Here is a 20,404-nt window from a genome sequence, read left to right as displayed (position 1 = left end):
CGGGGCTCCCCCTGCATTGGGACGGTGCACCCACCATGTCCCCACCTCCAGGACGGCGTCTGAGACACCACTCGAGGGGGGCGGACTTATTATGGACTTGGCACCAGGTGACCTTGGCACCAGGTGACCCGCCCAGGGCGGGCCGTGAACGTGGCTGAGGCAGGGTAGCCAGCCCGCTTCTGACCTCACGGGATTGTCCACTTACGACAGCTTGCAGAGAGGAAGCCCCAGAGGGAGTCGATGCGCATCTGCACACACTAAATCAAAAAGGCGGCCTTCCCGGCGAGGTGGACCCCGAGCGCCTGGGACCGCAGAGGAAAGGAAGCCCCGGGGGTGGCCGGGACATCACCACATTGGGGGAGCCAGCCCCATAAGCCGACCAGGACCAGCTGTGCGGGTGGGTGGGCTCACGTGGCCGCGTCCTCCCCCACCAGGACGTCCTCCCCACACCTGCTCCTCCTGATCGCAAGCTCGCCCCAACCCAGACTGCCGTCGCGCCCCGACTCCCTCGGTGAGTAGACCAGCAGCCCGACTTCACAACTGAGAAAATCTCAAGTGTAGGCGAACATGTCACAAAATTCTGGACTCCTCACAGATGCCCGGCAGGGGAGGGGTGAGCCGAGCTCCCACAACGCGTCCTCCTGGGACTCTGGTGCCCGGGGAGTCGGGCAGCTCCCGTTCCTGTTCTCATCCACACCCTCCACGGGGCGCCGGGGACGGCGGACCAGCTGCTCTGGAGGACGCCAGGCTGTCCCCCTGGCTGACACAGCACTGCTCCCCGGAATCCTGCCTGGACCCTCCTCTGGTAGGAAGACGTTTCCTGTGTGTGCTGAACCCCGACTGTTCGGACCCCTGGGGAGCCGGGCTCACCCCAGGTTCTCGATGTCAGGTTCACTGCCATCCCTGGCGTCCCTACGAACGGGCTCAACACCAGTCGGGGTGGGGAAGCTCACGGTGGGGTGAGCAGGTCTCTACAGGATGTGGTCACCAGGGAAATGGGCAGGGGCTACCTCTGCCCTGACCCGCAGTCCTTGGGAGAGGACCTGGACAGGGCCATCTGGTATAAAGCACACCGAGGAGCGCCCGTGCAGCGGGCATGCGACCCATCCCGTGTGGACCGCTCACGGGCACTGGTGCAGCCTGCGTCGTATCCTGGCACGGCTGCCAAGGAGCTGGTGAGCAATACAATGTCCCAAACCCCCATCAGGTCCCCCAGCTTCTCCCTCCGGGGTGGACAGAGTCTGCTCGGGGCCTCTGCAGCCCAGGGCGTGCACCCCGCATCCCCGCGAATGGGCGGTGTGCCTCCAACGGGCATGCGGAAGGATGCAGAAGCCTGAAACGATTCCTAGAAGGCCTCGTGAGCGGCGCACTGTTTTCCACCGTGACCTGTTACAGTCGGTGCTCTGCGCTCGGACTCCTGCGCTGAGCCCTCCACACGCAGTAACTCAGCCTTGCAACAACCCTGCTGTCGTTGTCCCCTTCCGCCCATGAGGACACGAACGCTCAGAGAGGCCGTGTGACATCAACAGGATCACACAGCTGCTGGAAGCACGCTAGGCCAGTATGCAAATCCAGGCAGTGAGTCGGAACCCGGATTCTTAAAAACAAGCTCTCCTGCCTCTCTGGTTTCTGCTCAAAGTGCTCCACCAAATAGTTCAGGAAAACCTCAGGTGGCCCAGGGAACACTTGCTCGCTGTTCCCCCTCTGTACCTATGTCCCAATCTCCCCAGCGACGTCACCCCGTGCCCGCCTGAGGTGCAGGCAGTGCTGCCCACCTAAGACAGGCTCCCTCTCACCCTGCCCAGAGCAGCGCCTGCTCCAGCTCTCCCGCCCAGCCAGGCTGGGGTCCTCCCCTCACCGGAGCCCCTTCACCGTCTGCAGCCACGCAGCGTCCACACACCCTCTGTCCTCTGCCAGGTGGACCCGCTCCGGATCGCCCTACCTTTCCAGCACCTGGTGTTCAGATTATATCCTGAACAGCTGGCACGTCATGACCCCAGCATCCAACAGAGACGGCAGACACGCCCAGAAAGGCCTCCGCAGATTAACGCGCACATTAATATTTTACTTATGGTAATTTGTAGCTAGAAATCCCTCTTTTGAATTTTATTAGCATGCTTCGGCTCTCGTGATTGCGTGTTCAGGGAAAGATAATTTGTCAAGGAAACAACTCCAATCTTGTACGGCCGCCGAAGGACCTGGTGCTTTAACCAGAATTTAGCTGAAGGTCTAACAACACTGAGATGCAACTACAAACCGCATTAAGTTTCGCCGGGTTTATCTTCCACATCAGTTCATTTTCAAATCTCCGAGGGAAGCCAAGCGGAACAAAACACAAGATAAAAAGAAAAGGAAGGGAGGATATTTTTATTTAATGAAAGCACATGTTATGAAATTTTTAAAGGCAAATTGTTGCAAGCAGCAGAGAAAATTCTCATTTCCTCCTTCCAAGTTTGTTTATTTTCTAGCAAAATATATTGTTTTGGCTGCCGGGCTTCGGGGAAATAATCTTTGATATAAGAAGTCACTGTGGAAAGTCATTAAGCTGTCATGTCCAAACCCAGTGTGCTCCCTGCACTCCTTAGCAAGGAGCCCGGGAACACGCCCACACACCAGGCCCCTGCCGGGCGGAACCGCAAGCTTTGCTGAATCGCGTGAACCAAGATCAAAGGCGAGTTCATGGGAAACCCAAGCCAAGCCCAGGGTGGCACTTCAGCCCCCAGAGCAAAGGAAACATGGGCACCAACTGGCTTGGACTTAACTCCAGAGGCTGCCCACACGCCAGGTGCTGCTCCAGTCTCCCTCGCTGGGACCTCACGGCGAACTGAGCGCAGGTACTGCTGCCCTGGTCACCTTCACTCTGTAGACAGGGAGACTGAGGCACGGGGCGGTCAAGTCGTGAGTGCCCAGGGAGCTGGCTGAAGGCAGTGTGGCCCTCCACCTGGCCGCACTGCTCTTGACAGAGACGTGGGGGGCCCAGAGGTGGCAGCTCATGCACCAACTGATATGGGACAGCGACCCAGTGTTTCGGAAAGTTCTTGCCAAGAAATCCACAAAACTAAACCCGTGTTGTAAAACATCTAAAAAATAAAATGGGCACTGGTGCGGCTCAGTCTCCCCAGCAGAGGAATGCCACCCGCGCGGTGGGGGCTGATCATTTTTTAAAGCAATCTAAGGATGTTCATGCTGCAATTTTGTAAGCAGTTGGTAGAGTAGGTAGAAGCTGAGTGAAGGGCAGAGCGAGGCTATTCCAAAGAGAGCCCTGGGAGCCGGGTGCCTGCCTCTGGGCTGGCCACAGGACACGCTGGTGCGAGGTCCAGGACACACGCGCCCAGCCCTGCACTGCCCTTGGTGAGCTTCCTGCAGCTGGTCTTGCCTGCCCAGGTCTGTCTCCCAACCAGTGTGTGCTGCAGGTGGGCGGGCAGCAGAGCTGGACTGCCCCCTGGGATATGTACAGAGGCCTGGAACAGTGGCCCTCCCTCCTGGGTGAGCCCCTGACATAGCTGTGGAAGTCGATGATGCAGATCCCTGACCGAGACCCAGACCCACAGAGAGAGCCATGGACGTGAGCATGTTCATAGGTCACATGTGACCAGGAAGCACAGAAAGAAACCCGGCCTCCTCCAGCCTCCTCCAGGTCTCCGTGTGGTGGGCGTGTCCGTGAAGGTGGCCCCTGCAGGACAGGTAGTGTCCTGTGTGCCCAGGTCAGTGCCGAGAGTGTGTTCCCTCCATCTTCCAGGAGAAGCCAACCAGCATGGGGTTCCCCTCGTGGACCTAGGAAAGTACCCAGTCCCTTCCTTTGCTGATGAGAACACTCGACCTGTGCACACATCAACGTCTCTTTCTTTGTTGTTGTTTTTGCTTCGACTGCCCAGAGTCCCCGCCACCCCTCCTGCCTGTGCCAGGTTTCCTCTGGGATCTTCCTCACCTCTTCCCCCTGGAGAGGGTCTGGTGAGAGGAGCATCAGCCGTTGGTCCTCTCCTTCCCAGCGGCAGGCTGTGTGGCCCGAGCTGGGGCATTCTGACGCCGTCCTCCTGGACCCTGACCCTGGAGAGCAAGCACAGGTGGGGCCGTGCCCTGGGGCAGCCAAGCTCTCCTCCATTGGACGTCCTGCCACTCTGCCTTTGGGGTTCTTGACATCCAAGCTGGTGCTTCAGCAGCCCGGCTGCTCCTTAGCGAGCTCCTGTACTCTCACGCCCTCTGACTGACCTTGGCTAGAGGCTGCTCGTCTCTGGAGCGTGCGGTGGAGGCGCATGAGGGAGCTGCTGCAACTTCTCCAAGGGGGTCCGTCAGCTCACGCGGGCTCCGTGCCGAGAACAGACACCACCGCCGGGCACAGTGGTTGTCCCCCTCATGAGGCTGGGCTGCTCTTCATGACACAGGATCTAACCGAGTTGACGGCTTTTGCAGAGGCACTGGAGGTGACCTGGAAAAGCGAGGCCCGCCGAGCACCCAGCTCAGGCCTCAAGAGCTGCCCCTCACTGAGCTCCAGAGCTCGCCGGGAGACACAGACCAGAAAGGGGAAGAAAGGTGTAGCCGCCTCAGGGGTCAGACGCGATTGTGAGACCCAGAGTGGACGTTCACTCTGCTGAACGCCGGCCATTGCACAAGGACTCTAACGTGGCCTCGACTGGACCTTCTCCATCTGCCTCCAGATCATCAGCAGGTGAGCCCCTGACACCACAGTGGGTGTCCAGACTCAAGTGTGAAATGAGGTCATCTCCCCGTCTCTGGATCCGGAAGTGATGTCCAACTGAATGCTGGCCTCTGAGAATTCAGAGTCGGCTGGAAGTCTGACGGTGAGGACGGGGAGTGTGTGTGAGCTGAGCGGTCGGAGGACGCGCCTAAGATCCCACGGGAGCCCGCAAGTGGGCCTTCTCGCAGGCCAGGTCCAGTCCCCCGCCGAGTGGCCGAGGCCACTGCAGGCCATGCAGCAGACCTTGAAAACCAATTTGAGGTGGAAATGAGAATTTCCTAACGGGACATGGAAGGGCCTGTTCTGGAAGCGTGGGCACCTCTACCGACGCCGGAGGCCCCCCGACCCATTTCCATGCAGGTCTAACGTGCCCACCATGTACCTGATGGCAGGGTGCTTGCTCAGCGAGCATCGGGGACCCCAAAGGCTTCTTTAAACGACCAGAGTGCAGGAACTACAGGAAGTAAGCACTGTTCAGCGCAGCTCCTCTCCCGCTCGGTGTGAGGGCGTGTGGCAGGCTAGCCCCTGCCCGGGCACACGTGTGCACCGCATCTCCACCAGCTTGTGTCGGGGCGGCTCTGCCTCCCCTGAGAGCTGCTGGGCCCATCCCCACCTCCCCTCAGTGCATCAGCTTGGAAACTTGGGACTGAGCATCGTGAAAGCATTTACACCATGGAAACTGGCAGATCAGGCCAAATAAGGATTTCGGGCAGTGGGCCCTGCAGGCAGGCGGCTGGTGGCTGAGTGCTGGGGCCACGGCTGACACGTGAGGAGGGCGCGGGGCACAAGCCCAGCCAAACTGCCAGAGGATCCGAAAAGTCTGTTAAACCCTAAAGACAAGCCAGGCGTGGCACACGCCTGTGATCCCAGCCACTTGGGAGCATCTCAAGTACGAGGCCAGCCTGGGCAGCTCAGCCAGATGCTGTCCCAAAATAAAAAGAACTGGGGGTGTAGCTCAGTGGTAGCGCATCCCTGGGTTCAATCCCCAGTACCAGAAAAATATCTCTTAAGGACAGAGAGAATCGGGAAGGACACAGGGGGTCAGCGGCCCAAGCCATTCCGTCTGCTGAGGGGACGTGCTGATCTGCTGGATGTGCTGTTGGTTTTCCACCCGAGATTGGAGAAAGATCTTTCAAGAGGCAGGACAGAGGCTTGGCTTCTGCCAGAGGGCCCAGTGAGGCCACCCATCTGCCACCAGAATCAGACATGGAAGATTCGGTGTCAGCTGCCATAGCAGGAGAAGCCGGCACTTCCCAGGAGGGCTCCAGGCAACGCGGACCCGCCCAGCCGGTGCTGGGGCTGCTCTCGAGACCTATGCAGGACTGAAGATGCATTTCCATTTCCCAGAGGGGTTTTAATTACAGATGGTGAAGTGCCTCGCAGAAGAGGTGCTTCAGAGCCACGAGCGGTTCCTGGCAGGAGCTGAAGCGCTCTCAGCTGCGAGGCCTCTCCCGAGTCCCAGGGGCTTGCTGAGGAGCTGCCTGTCTGGCGACTGCTCTCGTCGCCTGCTCCTCTGCTCTGCCCGGCCCACTAACCTGCTAGGTGCAGCACCGGAACAGCCCCAGGGGTCATGGGAGTGGTCTAGTGGGAGTGGGCTCCCAGGGACTTGCCCGCACCTAGTTTGCCTGGCAGTGGTGTGACGCTCGGGGGTCGGGCCCCCCCCGCTGTGGCTGTCAACTGCTGGGCCATCAGCTGGCCCCAAGCCACCATCTGTTCCTAATCCTGGATTATCGAATCCTGGTCAACATCTCATCAGGCAAAGCCCTCGCAGTCCTTGCTCAAAACCAATCAGTGACTGCATCCTTCCAGAACTGCAAGGAAAAAAAGGAAAGAGAAATGCGCGTGCAGGGCCCTGGGCGTGTGCGCGAGCGAGGCGTGAGCAGGCGCCCTGCGTGCGTCCTTCCCAGCACCAGAACGAGGCAGCTCACACGGTCTCATGGAGCAACGACACACAGCCACACCCACGAGGCCTCCCATGTGCGCTGCTCTCGGAAGGTGGCGCACGGTCCTGCCCGTGACCCCAAACCCTGCTGCGGCCGGATTCTGTCCCTCCCAGCTCACCCCAGCTGCCCGCCACTTCAGCCCAGAGCCTCGGGGACGGCCCAGGTGGGAGGAACGAGAAGCTCTTTTAACACTGATCTTTCCTTCAAAATCAGGCCAAGGTTGGCAAGGAGTGAACATTCCAGAAAGACACAGGGGAAAGGCCATGTCACATGGTCACAGCAGCAGCCGTGTCCCTCCTGAAGGACTGCTGCTGCGCTGGGACCCCAGCTGGGGAGCAAGGAGGGTCTCTCTCTCACGTGGTGGCACTACCCACCGGGCCCCCACTTGTGGCTGTCTGCAGGTGTCCGATGGAGGGAGCGCCGCAGAGGAAACGGGGAGCCCGGACCTCGTCCCTCCGCGTCCGGGTTGTGCCCGCCTCTTGCCAGCTGTCGCCCACTGCACACCACAGGTGACCAGTTTGTTTCCGAGCCTTAGCTGTCTGCACGTCTTCCCTTGATTTGTCCTGTCTGCACCTCGTCATGACTGTGGGTTCTTGAACACTTTTCCTGAAGTCCATTTGTCTTGTTTTTACAGGAAATCACCACAGGTGGAAAGTCAGTACCACGTGCTCCAAGTAGAATTTCATCATGAAAATGTAAATGTTGAAAGTCTTTTTTTTTCCCTGGGTACTGGTGACTGACCCAGGGACACTCTACTACTTTACCGCTGAGCCCCCTTCTTATCTATCTATTTATTTTAATTTTTTGAGACAGGGTCTTGCTGAGTTGCTGAGGGCCTCGCCAAGTTGCCGAGGCTGGTTTTGAACTTGCAATCCTCCTGCCTCAGCCTCCTGAGCCTCTGGGGTCACAGGTATGTGTCACTGTGCCCAGTAAGAAAGCCGTCTTTTTAAGTTCTCTCTGGGTGCTGTCATGGCTACTCCACAGGTCCAAGCCTGATGGCTTCTCCTGGGTTAGCAAGAACTTCAGCATCAACTAGGACTTTTTCTTCTAATCATGTCCTTCAAACAGAAGGCTGGAAAGAGGATTCTTAAAATAATAACGTTCCCACTGTGGGACTTAAGATTAATCAGTACACCAGTAATCATCTTGTTACCACCAAAGTCTCCCGCTTTGCGTGTGTGTGTGCAGAGGTGTGTGTGTGCATGTGAGTGCGAGCTATACCAAACAGGCCACGTGGATGTGGGGGGTCCTATCCTAGGTGGCATGCAGTGTGGCTAGTAAGTCCTCTAGCTTCTCTGGCCTCTTTGCAGGTAAACAAATTATTCCCCAAAGCCTTTGAGGATCCCGAGTCCTTAGGGAAACAGGAAACTAGAAAAACCAGCCAAGGAAGAGGGACCAAGCCGGCAGACTCGGGGAGGTTGTGCCGAGTCCATTCTCTGGAGTTCTCGGGTGGCCCCTAGGTAGAGAGGGTGGAGCAGGCGTGACATCACACACTCCGAGTCCCCGCCCACACGGAGGCAGCAAGCCCGGGCGGAAGCGGTTCCCAGGACTGTGCACAGCCCTGCACACGACGTGACTGTCGGTCCTTCCAGGCTGCTGCAGCATCGTGCCATGGAATAGGGGCTACAAACGAAGAGAGCCGTGCTGTCACGGGTCTGCAGTCTGGAAGTCCCAGGTCACGGCGATGGAGGACTTGGAGTCGGGTGAGGCTGCTCCCGGGCTCACAGCCGGTGCTCCTTCCTGGGTCCTCATTTGGGGGTGACGGGGAGCAGCTCCCTGGGGCCTCGCTTATGAGGCACTCCATCCCCTTGACCCAAATGCCACACCTCAAGACGCCACGGCACTGTGGGGCAGGATTTCAGCACCGAAATTGGGGCTGGGGGACACCAACATTTAGAAGTAATGGTGTCGTCGCTCCCGGGTGTTGCCTCCTTCTGGCCAGAAACGCTAAGTGTATTTAGTTGCTTGGAGCAACTCTAAGTTTATGTTCATGAAATGGCCAGGGTGGCCACAGACTCTGAGTCCTGAGCACAGAAAACTGAGTGTAGGACAGAGCAGGTGACTGACCCGCATCTGTCATGGAATGATGAACATCCTGGAGTTTGCGGGAACGGGAGGGATGGCTCCAAGAACTCCACAGGACTCTCTTCCCAGACCACGGCCGCCAAGGTCACCTACAGACATCTCCCCGCCCCTGTCCCTTGTGCCCACAGACATGCACCAAGGCCACTCAGTCTGAACCTGGGTTGAAGAGTACAGCACCGAGTTCATTTCCTAAGCAACTTAAGAGAGTTCTAAGGACATGGTGGGCCGTGCGCACTGTGGACTCGCTTTTGCTTCATGTGACTTTAAGTCATTTTCTCTTTGAAGGACCCGTCTGTATTTCCATAAGAATGTAAGGACCCTCTCCTTTGCAGCAAATAGGCAGCTGTAGAGATTAATTGTAGTGACCTTTGCAATAAATTAGCTGCAAGGATTAATTGCAGTTGTGATGATCTTTAACCTTGGTCTGGTTTTCATGTGTAAAAGATAAACTGACTTCATTTAGTTAAAAAGAGAAAAAAGTCCCACTGATTAGGAGAGTAATGCAAACTAATTTTTAGAAAATACATGGAAGAGGGTAAAGAAGAAAATAGAGAAGAAATAACCGTTCACCGCACACAGACTTACTTCAGGACCTACGATTACCAGGTAAACATTGGGTTCTTCTTGATGCCATTCTTGGGAAGAAGAAAAAGGAAAAGAAAAAAAAAAGATTTTTTAAAATGGCTTCAAGTCACAGTTTTAAACACAATTAATAAATATGAATTACTCCAAAATACAGATTATTTCTTATTATTATACTATCATTCATGATATTAGCCAATGTAAATTATATTTATTGAGAAATATTCATCTGACATTTTATACTTTTAAATAAGATTTTTTTCCTACTGTCTCAGACATTATCCATATTTCTAATTTACCAGATCACTAGGGCTAAGATGCCACCAAAACCCAATATGGGATTTTAGAATAAACTCAAGAGTAAATAGATCAACTCTAGCAGTGGAATACACTGGTAAACCTGTCGTGCAAATAGGCACATATGGAATCATTTTCTGATGAACAATTTTTAGCCTTGTAATTGGTTGTGATTTGATGAGTTCCTCGGCTCCAAGGACAGAGGAAAGCCCAACACTGGACTGAAATCGCCGCAGCTCCATAGACCCCATCAGCCATGTTTCCGGTTCTTTCCGCACTAATAATCTCAAACAGTTCTGCTCAGGTTCAGCACAGGAGGGGACAGAGGTTCAGACCCTGATGAGCGAGCAGCGTCCCAACTCACGCGGGCCCTGCAGGGACCTTACCTGAAAAGGCGTCCAGCAGGTAGAGCGGGTCTTTGACTTGCCTAAGCCCACAGACCAGGAGGAACACGTGCAAATCGTCCGCACCTTGGCTGATCTCTGCAACACAGGGGAGAAACAGTGGAGAGGACCCGCGGGAGCCTCAGCAGCCCGTCGCCGCTCTGTGGCTCCGAAGCCAGAGGCCGCCACCCTCAGCCGGTCGACCTCCTCCTGGCTTTGCCCACCTTCCTCAGGCCCCTCTGGGGGCCAGCCCGGCTGAGCTCGGCTGCTGCAGTACGCTTAGCTCTGCTGCAGCGAGGAAGGGCCAAGCCAGGAGAGCTGACCCCACCCTACAGACAGCGGGGCCACGGCCCCGGGAAACACTGGGACCCGATTCCAGCTGGGAGGACTCTTTGCTTTCCAGCCAGGAAAAAGGTCTCTGTGTGAAAGTCGGCTTTGATAGGTACCCAGGCATGGGAGGGCCGCGCGTCCACGCGCACACCTGCCCACAGGCTCCTGAAAGAACACAGGACGTCAGATCGTCGCACTGTGCGTCTTTCATCTTACATTTTCAATTTGTCAGTTAGGCCTCCGTGAAGCTGGAAAACGTTCAAAATAAAAGAATACGTTCACACGTTTTTAAGAAGAAGGCAGGCTTGGATTTGCCAGATGGACAGCTGTGGTGTGAGACGTCTGCAGCTCTCCCCACCGCGCCGCGCACACTTCCCCGACCTCCGGCTGGCCTCGGAGTGCCGGAAGCTGCAGTCACCCCCACGCCTCGGCCATAGGCGCCTCGTGCTGTCCATGGACCTAGGGGCCCTGTAACCGGCCCAGCAGCCTCCTTGGGAATGAGACTGTGAGGAGAGGCTCATCACTGCTGGGGAGGCCCCGGACCTGCGGCCAGGCCAGGCGGGACCCCCTGGACCTCAGCCGACGGCGTACGTCGAGTGAGCCCAGCAGACTCCTGCGGAGCAGACCGGAGCTGCCCCAGCTGAGCCACAGAACAACCAAGCCCACCCACAACATCACGAGAGATTCACCGGTGGTCCTTTCAAGCAGCACATCCTGACACCTCCCGATTGCTCCCCGATAGCGGGGACCTGACTCCATGGCGATTAACAACCCCAACGCAGGCCATCTGAAGCTCTGGCACGTGTGCAACCGGCACAACTGGCCGTAAAATCCTGTGAGGTCGTCTTTCCTAGGAGGGGTGTTTACCCACCATTCAATGCAAACCATGTCCTTCCCTCTGTTTTTCTAAGTCCTGAACAGAAATGCAATGAGTCTGACCATGACAAGGTGGGTGTACGCCAGTGAACAGAAGCCCCCAAGCCCGAGGAAAGGAACGTGTATCTAAATCTGGAGACAACCCTGACCAACACTAACGCTGAAACGTCTCTTTAAAAAGCCTTAAAAGCTATCACCTGAGCTGAGGCTGCACCCCAGTGGCAGAGCGCTGGCCCAGCAAGCCTGGGGTTCTGGGCTCAATCCTCCACACCCCAAAACAAAATGAAAGTCACTGTTGCCTCTGAACTGTTGAAACTTTGAGATGTGGAGGGGTTTATGAAAGTATCTCCCCAGTATTCTGGATATCCTGAAATGAGGTCAGAGCACAACCTTACCACTGGTTTGAAGTCTGAGCTAGAAGACAGATGTAAAACCTGCACTGGAGGTCAGAGGAGTGGAGGTCGGGGGCTTGCCCGTGGGGGATACTGGAGTCCGGCCTTCCTCTGGGTCTCCCCTTCCGGGTTCCCAGCTCTGCTCCACCACCCCTTCCACCAGGATGCTGGGCTTCACCACAGGCCTGAAAGCGGGGGAGGCAGCCAATCACGGAGGAAGCCTCTGAAACCTGGGAGCCCCGAAGCAGAGCACGGGGGAGATCTGCACCACTGAATCCGGGAAAGCAAACTCAAGTGCAGAGCAGGCAGCCCCCGGAGGCGCGGCAACAGCAAAGGGCCAGGTGCGGGACACCTCAGAGCATCAGCTGGAAGGCCCCTGGCCCCTGGCCGGGTCAGGCGGGGCCGTCTGGTCTGCTTCTCCCCTGGCCCAGGTCCTCAGAAAGCTGGCCCTGGGCGGAGGCGACCCACAGTGTAGAGACCTGGCGGAGACGACCCGCAGTGTGGAGAGCTGGTGGAGAGTGCCGCACCCGGGGAGTCGCACAGGCTGCATCCTAACCCCGCGCTCAGGATGCACGGAGCGCCCTGCACACCCCGAGCCTGCAGGCCACCTCCAGGGGCCCTTCAGCCGACTCCAGGCGGGGCTCCCAGGTGTCCTGTCCTGCTTCACTTCCTCGTGTTCAGGTGCCCTCCCCACCCGCCCCATGGATCATTAGGCTCCTGACAAAGACCCTGCAGGGGGCGGAGCTAAGCCAGGCTCCCACCTCTCCCCCATCTGCTGCGTTAACTCCAGGCGTCCTTTTCCAGCTGAGTTTCCTCCAGCACCCAGGCTGGGCGGAAGTCAGGGAGTCGGCTCCTCGCTCATTCACCGTCTTCCCGCCAGGACCATTTCCTGCAGGATGACATTTTTATCTTCAAAACAACGCCGTGTGGCTTGCACGGGGACCTGACAAGCTGGGCACGCTGTGCTCGCCCATCCTGAGCGTGACGGCGCCTGCGTGATCGGAAGCCCGCCGACCAGCCCCGCGCCTCCAAGCCGGCCGCTCCCGTTCTCTATTTTACGGGGATTATTAGGAGAAAAAATGTAAGAACTTCAGCCAAGCATATTAGGCTTACTGAATTGCAGCTGAAAAATCTGGTTTTGTGGCTGTGTAAGAATAAAGAGATCTTGTAATACCAATTTTCCGTACAAAAAAACAAGCCGGTTTTCTTAGGAATAGCCGGAGGAAGAAAAGGGCCACCTGAGACTGAGGCCTTGTAGGGTCTCCATTTAGAAATGCAAATAGTGATGGCGGGCACGGTGGGGTGGGGGCTAAATAAACAAGCAACGGGAATAAAAACCAAATGGAAAACAAAGAAATAGGGAGGGGAGGCCCCGGGCCAGCTCGGGCTTTCCTAGTTTGGGGGTCCAGCGACCCAGCCCATGAGGAGCCCTGGCCTCAGATGTGTTAGCTTGGGCAAAGGAGCAAACGCCGTAGAGCAGTGCGCTGAGTGGTGACCTTTAAGATGCACCTGGAAATGCACAGAAAACCCCGAGGGCCGGCCCACTAACTTGGGGTCCACACCTGTGTCTTCCGATCAGAACAGCTGCCACAAACACGTGCTGCGTGTAGCCCGTTAAATTCTTTACTTGGTCGATCCGTGCAAACACGGATCCTGCTGGCATCGAGCTGGTTTAGTGTTTTTGAACGAGGAGACTTACTGTCACCTGCGGCTGAGAGGCGTGGCATTGCCTGAAAACCTGACACAGGCCGGAAGAGAAGAACGCAGGTAAGACTGGCCTCAGGCCACGCGTGGGGCCACACCTGTAATCCTACTGGCTTGGGAGGCTGAGACAGGAGGATCACAAGTTCAAAGCCAGCCTCGGCAAATTAGCGAGGCCCTAAGCAACTCAGCCAGAACCTGCCTCTAAATTAAATACAAAAAAGGGCTGGGGATGTGGCTCAGTGGGTCAAGTGCCCCTGGGTTCAATCCTTAGTACCCTAAAGAGAGAGAGATTTTGGCCTCCGATGTTGCAGAAGCCTACTAGCCTCCTGTGAGCCTTCGTGACTAAGCAGATGCCCAGCTGTGTAGACGGGGTGTTCAGCCCGTCCCGGATCTACAGGTGAATGGTTCATGAGAGTTCAGAGGGAATCTGAGCGCTGTCTGCCTCAGGTCTCTGTACCTTCTGTCCTCACCGTCTGACGCTCGTGGAAGTGACAACAGTCACCGGCTCCAAACGCTCCAGAGGCCAAGGAAGGATAGAAGAGGGAGGACCAGGACCGTCCATCTCCAGAGCCAGAACAGGACAAAGACGAACAGAGGTGGACAGAGAGAGCGGCGGCCGTGTGACCCCGGCGCAGGTGAGTCCACCGCCCGAGGGCAGCATCTGGGTCCGTCACCCAGCCACTCCCGGCCTCCGCAGGCAGAGGGCTCCAAACACCGGGCAGCTCCGACTGCACACACCAAGAGGACCCTGCCGCCACGCTGGGCCCAGAGGAAAGGTCTGCAAAGGGCATTCAACCCTCCGGGTGTCTGCTCGTCACCCGTGGCAAGACCAGCGCCAGCCAGGAGGCCGCGGAGCCTGGACACACGCTCCTCCTTTTGGAGATCATGACTCTCAGTCACGCCATCCCCGGCCCGTGACATGCTGAAGATGAAATGCCCTCGCGAGGCCATTTAAAGTGGGCCGCCGGTTCTGAGTAACAGTCCCCCGGCCGCCGTGATGGAGCGACCGGCGGGGCGGGAGCATCTGTGAGGCCGGGCAGCCCCTGCTGTCGCTCGGCCGCGTGCGCGCACTCCGGATTCATTTCTAATGAAACGCCTGGGGATTCTTCTCCGGGGAAACCGGTACGGACGCGCCGATCGTGGTGGGGGGTTTGGAGGAGGGTTTGGGGTGAGAACGGGCCCGCCTTGGTGTCCGCTGAGGGAGGGACGTGACTCTTGCTTTCCCGGCCCCTCCTTGGACCTGTGACTCCAGCTCTCCCTGCACCAGCAGGTGGGTCCCTCTGGACCCCTGGAGTCCCTCACTGTCACCTCTGGGAAGACACATTTTCACTTCAGCTGAAGAATCCTTAGGCCGCAAACTGCAGGCGGGCAGCCAGTTCCCCGTTCTCACTCCTTGAGCCGGCGTGCCCGGCTGGTGGCCTGCGAGGAAGCTCTTCCCCGGTGTGTGCCCTGTGGGCCTCCCCTGCCGGCCACCACGCCCTGGACTTAAGGACACTGTGCAGCAAATCCTGCTGGAACGTCAGCCACGGAGACAGCACCCTCAGCTGCTGTGCTCAGGTGGGGAGGGCGCCCTCCCGGCGTCTCAGGTGGACCCCTTTCCAGGGGGCATCTCTACGGAGGCTTGACCGGCACAGTCTGTGGGTGGGGACCCTCCCGAGAACGAGGGCAGGTGTGTGAGGCGGGCCCTGGCGCGCTCCTCCCGGCTCACCCCGGGGCTGTGAAACCCAGCGGCCCAGCGAAGGGTGGAGTCAAGCAAGTCCATGGTGTCGGCAACCAAGCCTCGAAGGAGCTGGAGCTCGCGACGCGACAGTGAGGTGGAGGGTGACGACACGCAGCAGTCAACTGCACTTCCGTACATAAACACTGGCAGCAATTCGAGAATACATTTAAGTTCATAGTCGTATCAAAAGCAATAAAATACTGAAGAGTAATTTTTTAAAAGACATGAAAACTCTGCACAAACCCCTGTGAAGACGAAGTAAGAAAGACAGATCCAGGTCCCGGACGGCCCTGCGTCTCCCTGTCCTTGTACCAACGTGCTGCTTCCTAGTCCTGCGCCACCCGAGCCAGTCACTCAGGCAGGACAAGCTCTCCCTCAGAGCTGCCCCTGAGGAGCTGCGTCCCCGGCCTGGAGAAGACGCGACAGCTTACCTGAGCGCTGAAGAAAGGTGTCCCAGTTAAAGGCGACATTTGGTGACGTTGCAATTCCTGGGTCGAAGGAACCAGAAAAAGAAAGGTTGACGTAGGTGAGACTCCGAGACACCACGGACTGTTGATGTTTTGGTTCTTATGAACCCACCCAGCCCCAGTCCCCGCTGGGCCCGTTCACCATCCAGCACGGGAGGTTGAAGGTGAGCCCATGGTCCATCCCAATACCCAGCCTCCAGCCCCCGTCCACTGCCAGGCCAAGCTGCCTCTGGGTTGTGCCGCTCTCGAGTTCCTTAGGAACCCCTGTAAAAGGTGCCCAGCACGTCAGCGTCCGACCCTAACACCCCACGTACAATCTTATCTTTATTTAAAATTCCTAATCTCAACCCTCACCCGTCAGGTCCAAGCATCTGACGTCTGTATCCTCAGACAGATGTGCTAAGTCTGAATCTTCCTTAAAAAGCAAACCTGTAGGATTTAGACTGATTCTCAAGCAACATTCAGCACATTTTTCTGAGTTTTGATCTTTTCCAATATTCCTTGTCTACCACGTCCTAGTCACAGACAATGGCGCGTGGCTTGACAGCGGGAAGTTCCTAAGGTTTATAACGTGTGGCTCCCGTCATCCCACCACTTCTAGGACCCACTTATGCAGTCATCCTTGGCTCAGAAAGGCGCTCTCAGGGCCATCTGGCAAGAGCCCCCTGCCAGGGGACCTGGGCAGGGACCCAGGGCAGTGCCTCCCACCACTGCCCGCAGTCCTGAGACCTGCTGGCCAGGCTGGTTCCTGCAGCCCATCTGGCTGGAAACGGAGGTGCCAGAGCTGAAATGGGTTCCCCAGCGTGGCGTGGCGTGGCGTGGCGTAGCGTGGCGCTGCTTCCTCCCTGCACCAGCCTCTCCCGGCTGCAAACCAGGCCACAGCCGAGGCAGGGACACCCCTCGCCCCGCCTGCCCCTGCGCCCACACTCTCTTCCACACAGGCCGGGTGGCACCCCCTTCCCAGCACAGACTCCAAAAAGGATTTGATTTGAAAAATTGTTCTGCTGCTAAAAACAACCCTGAAACACTGGAGCCGTGTTACCGTGGTAACAAGACATGCAGCAGGGAGGGCCTGCAGGCAGGTGCGGCCTGGTGTGCAGAACCAGGAGGGGGTCCCAGCCGGCCTGCATGCGCCCCTGGCCTCATCCCTGTCCTCCCCGATCTCCTCTGTCCACCCGGGGTTGCACAGGACAGGGTTCTGCAAGAGCAACTACCAGCCCATGGGGTTCCGCTGGGGCTCCAGAGGCCCCAGAGGGGCAGGCTGGGCCTGGGCAAGAGCCGGTGGGCGGCTTCCTTGTTCTAAACTCACCACGGGGGAAACATACTGCACCACCGGTGGAAAACGTTGGGCGGCCTGCTTTTTAATGATTCCTCCATCATTTCTCCCAACGGTCCTATTCATTTTTTATTCTGATATTACAGACCAATGAAAATGTATCCCTCCTGCTCACGACTTTCAGTGAACATCAGAAATCATATTGTCTCCTCCGAATCTGTCTCTGAAGAACACACCCTTTCAAAACAGCATCTGGGATTTTAGAAACTCTCACCTTGACTTTGGACGTAGATCTTACCCTTCGCGTGTGGCTTTGGAAAAGAGGAAGAAAGAAAAAAAGTGAATTTGATGGTCCATTTTATACTCTTGACAAATAAAATCGCAGTCACCTTTAAGCCCTGATGGAAAACACCTCTAAGTTCTACCCCAGGAAGCACACAGGCCACGGCTCTGTAAGACACAGGTTAAGTCGGCTGTTAATGCTGTTGCTGTTAAGAAGGCAGCGTCCATAAGGCAAGAAGCACGGAAGAACTCCCTGAAATCAGGCTCGAGGCAATTGTAGGATTTTACAGTTACTATGTTAGTGGCACAGTTAGGGACGCTCAGCCAGAGGACATGCCGCCACAGAGCTCCTGGTACACCCCTGTCCCGAGCCGGGGGAAGCCTGGGTGGGTGGTTTGGGGCTACACACCCTCCAGTGGGAAAGCATATCCCCACCCTCGGGACAAAAGAAGGAAGGAAGGAAAAAGAAAGAGGAGAAGAAAGAGAGGAAGAGGAGGAGGAAGAAAGGGAGGAGGAACCCAAGGAGGGAAGGGGCCTGATATGTGGGCAGATTCCTCCCAGCAGGGCAGGACAGGACAGGTGAGCCTCAGATCCAGGCATCCCAGGCCTCGGGCTTCCAGGCCCTTCCGTGGGTGGCCCGGGCATTTGTGCCCAGGGATTAACTTACTATTGCTCGTGGTGTTTTCTGGTGAAACTGCACAAAACCACTTTAGAGAAAAGAATCCATTTCCCAGTTCACTGTGCAACAGTGTCAGGAATCTTCTAAAACTCAAGTTGAGGCCCAGGGTGGACGCGGGAGTGGAGAGGCCCACCCTAACGGAGGAGGGGCTCCCACACAGATGCCCGCAGTCCTCTTAGTGACCAGAACGTACAGTCATTTGGGGATAAATGTCCCAGTCGTGTGCCTTTCCGTCCTGTGACCTAAATGTTCCAGACGAATGGATGAAATGACCAAGCCAGCTAGATGTCTGGAGGTCACGGAAGCCACAGCCCTGTCCCCGTGTGTGTGTGTGTGTGTGTGTGTGTGTGTGTGCAGGGGCAGGTGCAGCCCTTAAAGTAACGTGGCCCTGGCCCAGTAGGGGGCTGCTGGCTGGTGCCCCAACTCGGCCTGCAACTCCAGGAACGGGCAGTGGAGAGAGGCCCGGGAGAGGCAGGCTGCTAGGGGGATGACCCTGCCCGGGCCTGGCCTGGCTGGGCAGCCTCCGGTTTCTGGTTTGCCATGAGCATCCCAAGCTGTTTAACCCTCAGACCCTGAGCCTACAGGAGACGTGAGTGCTACTCGCAGCCCACCAGGCAGAGAGGCGCATGCCTAGTCAGGAGGCCCTCGTCAGGAGGCCCCAGGAGGAGTCTCAAAGCTCCTTTCTCTCCGAGCTAAAGAAGGTATTAGCTTCCAGGGAAACGCTGGATAACAGCAATCACTGAAGCTGGGAACTGGAGTTGGGACCCCCGCAACATTCCTTTTGTTGAATTCCTCACTGTAACCAGGACCGGACAGGAGGCTGAGGGCTTTGGCCTCAGTCCACCTCTAAAACAGCCGCTCAGGGCCTCGGCCAGAGCGTGTTGAAGCTCCGCTGATGGCACATCAGAAGGCATCTTCGCCCGCGTGCGTGCACACATTAGACAACAACAGGGCCAACACGGTCCTGGGGGGATCTGATTCACGAAGGAGAGGAAAACAGAATTCAGTCTTGCCACTCCGTGCTTAGAAATATGCTTTGCAAAATGTGCCATTCAAGGAAGCTCCCCTTTCTACCAAAAAATCCATTTAACTGGTATGTCAACTCTACAGTAATCAGAAGGAACGGGTGTATGTGGAGACTCCTGGATTTAACTGCTGCTGTTTACAAATCTTTGAATATCATTTCTCTAAAGCCTATCGAGAGCCTGAAAAGATAAGTAAGTCAAAAGTCTAGCACAGACCTCTACGACACTTCCACAATGACATGTTGGAGATCTTATCTAAAGCAAATCAAGAAAATAGAGCTACAGTATAAAAGAAATCTGGGCCCGGGTTGTGGGTAATCACCCTACTAAAAGAAATCTGGCAAAGGCCAATCGGCTTATATTGATTTTGAAAAACATTTTCTATATTAAAATGGTACAAATACAAATTAGTTTTCTTTGCTCAATATTTATTGCTCCTTTTGTCCTAAGATGAGTCAAAGTCCTTGTGTATCACTTGTCTTGCCAGATGAGCTCATCGAGGCCTTTGATTTTATTTCTAAAATCAAATCAAAAGAAGACAGAGTCTACTTGCGGGTGGGATGGGGAAGACGCTCAATTTCAGCATCGGTGAGGAACGGTTACTGAACGTAGCCTACATTGACTGGACACGGAAAGCCAGTGTCCTCTCGGACAGGCACGTGAAACGGGGGTGACTGTGTAACACCAGCAAATGCTCACTGGGGTCTTTTTGTAACGGAATAAGGGTGACCACAAAAAAGACTCCCCATTCCTGGGCTAAGGCAAGACAGAGGCTAATCTTCAGAGGGGAAGTCTTTTGCACATGGAAACCACACTGAATACTAACCTCACAATAGATGCATACTTGAATCCTCTACAAGAGGCAAAAACAACTTTTATCTTGGAATTACAATACAGTTTCTGACTGTGACTTTATCAAAAGTCTGCATGGGCCGCAGCTGCCGCTCAGTGGTAGAGAGTTGCCGGGCACGCACAAGGGCCTGGGTTCCATCCCCAGCACCACCCCAACCACCAAAAAGTACACACAAAATAATTACAACTGTCTAAAGAAGATCAAGGCCCATACATACAACATTCCAGGAAATACAGCTACGCCACAAAACACATATAAATTGGGCATGTCTCTGGGGATATGGTGTTTTCTTCTCCGTCTGAACTCTTTTCCATGAAAAATCTGTTGCCAGGCAAGAAAAGAAAAGAACATTTTTAAAAAGGAGTGCCAGGGACACAGCCTTGCTGCTGGGCTCCTGAAACTAACCTGCGGAAACATTTTCCAGGAAAAGAAAACGGCCCAGCAGGGGCCGGGGCTGGGTGGTGGGGCACCGTCCCAGCAGGCCTGGGGCCCTGGGTTCCAAGCCAGCACCACAAACAAAGAAGACATCAAAGGTGAGGAGGGATCTCGTCCTACCCACCCAACACGGAGCAAGCGGGAGAAACGGAGCTGGACCCACCGTCCTGCACAAGAGCCAGGGTGAGCGCGTGGCCAAGGCAGGGGCAGGTCAAGCAGAGAGGACTTCTGCTTTCCAAGCAGCGACATCTCTGGTGGTGTCCGCGCAAATCCGCTGCTGGGGTGTGCTCAGAAGTGTGCCGCCCGCCCTCTGCCACCCGGCCAAGGAGAAGCCACGCTCCCGCTCTCCCCCTCCGGGCCCAGTCGCACAGCAGGTGAG

General features: G+C 56.3%; 1 protein-coding gene across 1 annotated transcript in view; it reads right to left on the bottom strand.

Moving 5' to 3' along the window:
• Glt1d1 (glycosyltransferase 1 domain containing 1) overlaps positions 1 to 20,404 on the bottom strand; it is an 80,363-nt gene that overhangs the window by 25,071 nt on the left and 34,888 nt on the right. The window contains exons 5-8 of the mRNA XM_047562591.1: positions 17,026 to 17,062; positions 15,440 to 15,496; positions 9,990 to 10,085; positions 9,310 to 9,359 (exon numbers count right to left, since the gene is read on the bottom strand). Of these exons, the coding sequence (XP_047418547.1) occupies positions 9,310 to 9,359; positions 9,990 to 10,085; positions 15,440 to 15,496; positions 17,026 to 17,062 (240 nt within the window). The remainder of the gene's footprint in view (positions 1 to 9,309; positions 9,360 to 9,989; positions 10,086 to 15,439; positions 15,497 to 17,025; positions 17,063 to 20,404) is intronic.

This window comes from Sciurus carolinensis, chromosome 8 (assembly GCF_902686445.1).
Source record: "Sciurus carolinensis chromosome 8, mSciCar1.2, whole genome shotgun sequence".
Lineage (NCBI taxonomy): Eukaryota > Metazoa > Chordata > Mammalia > Rodentia > Sciuridae > Sciurus > Sciurus carolinensis.
This window is presented reverse-complemented; position numbering and strand designations above follow the sequence as displayed.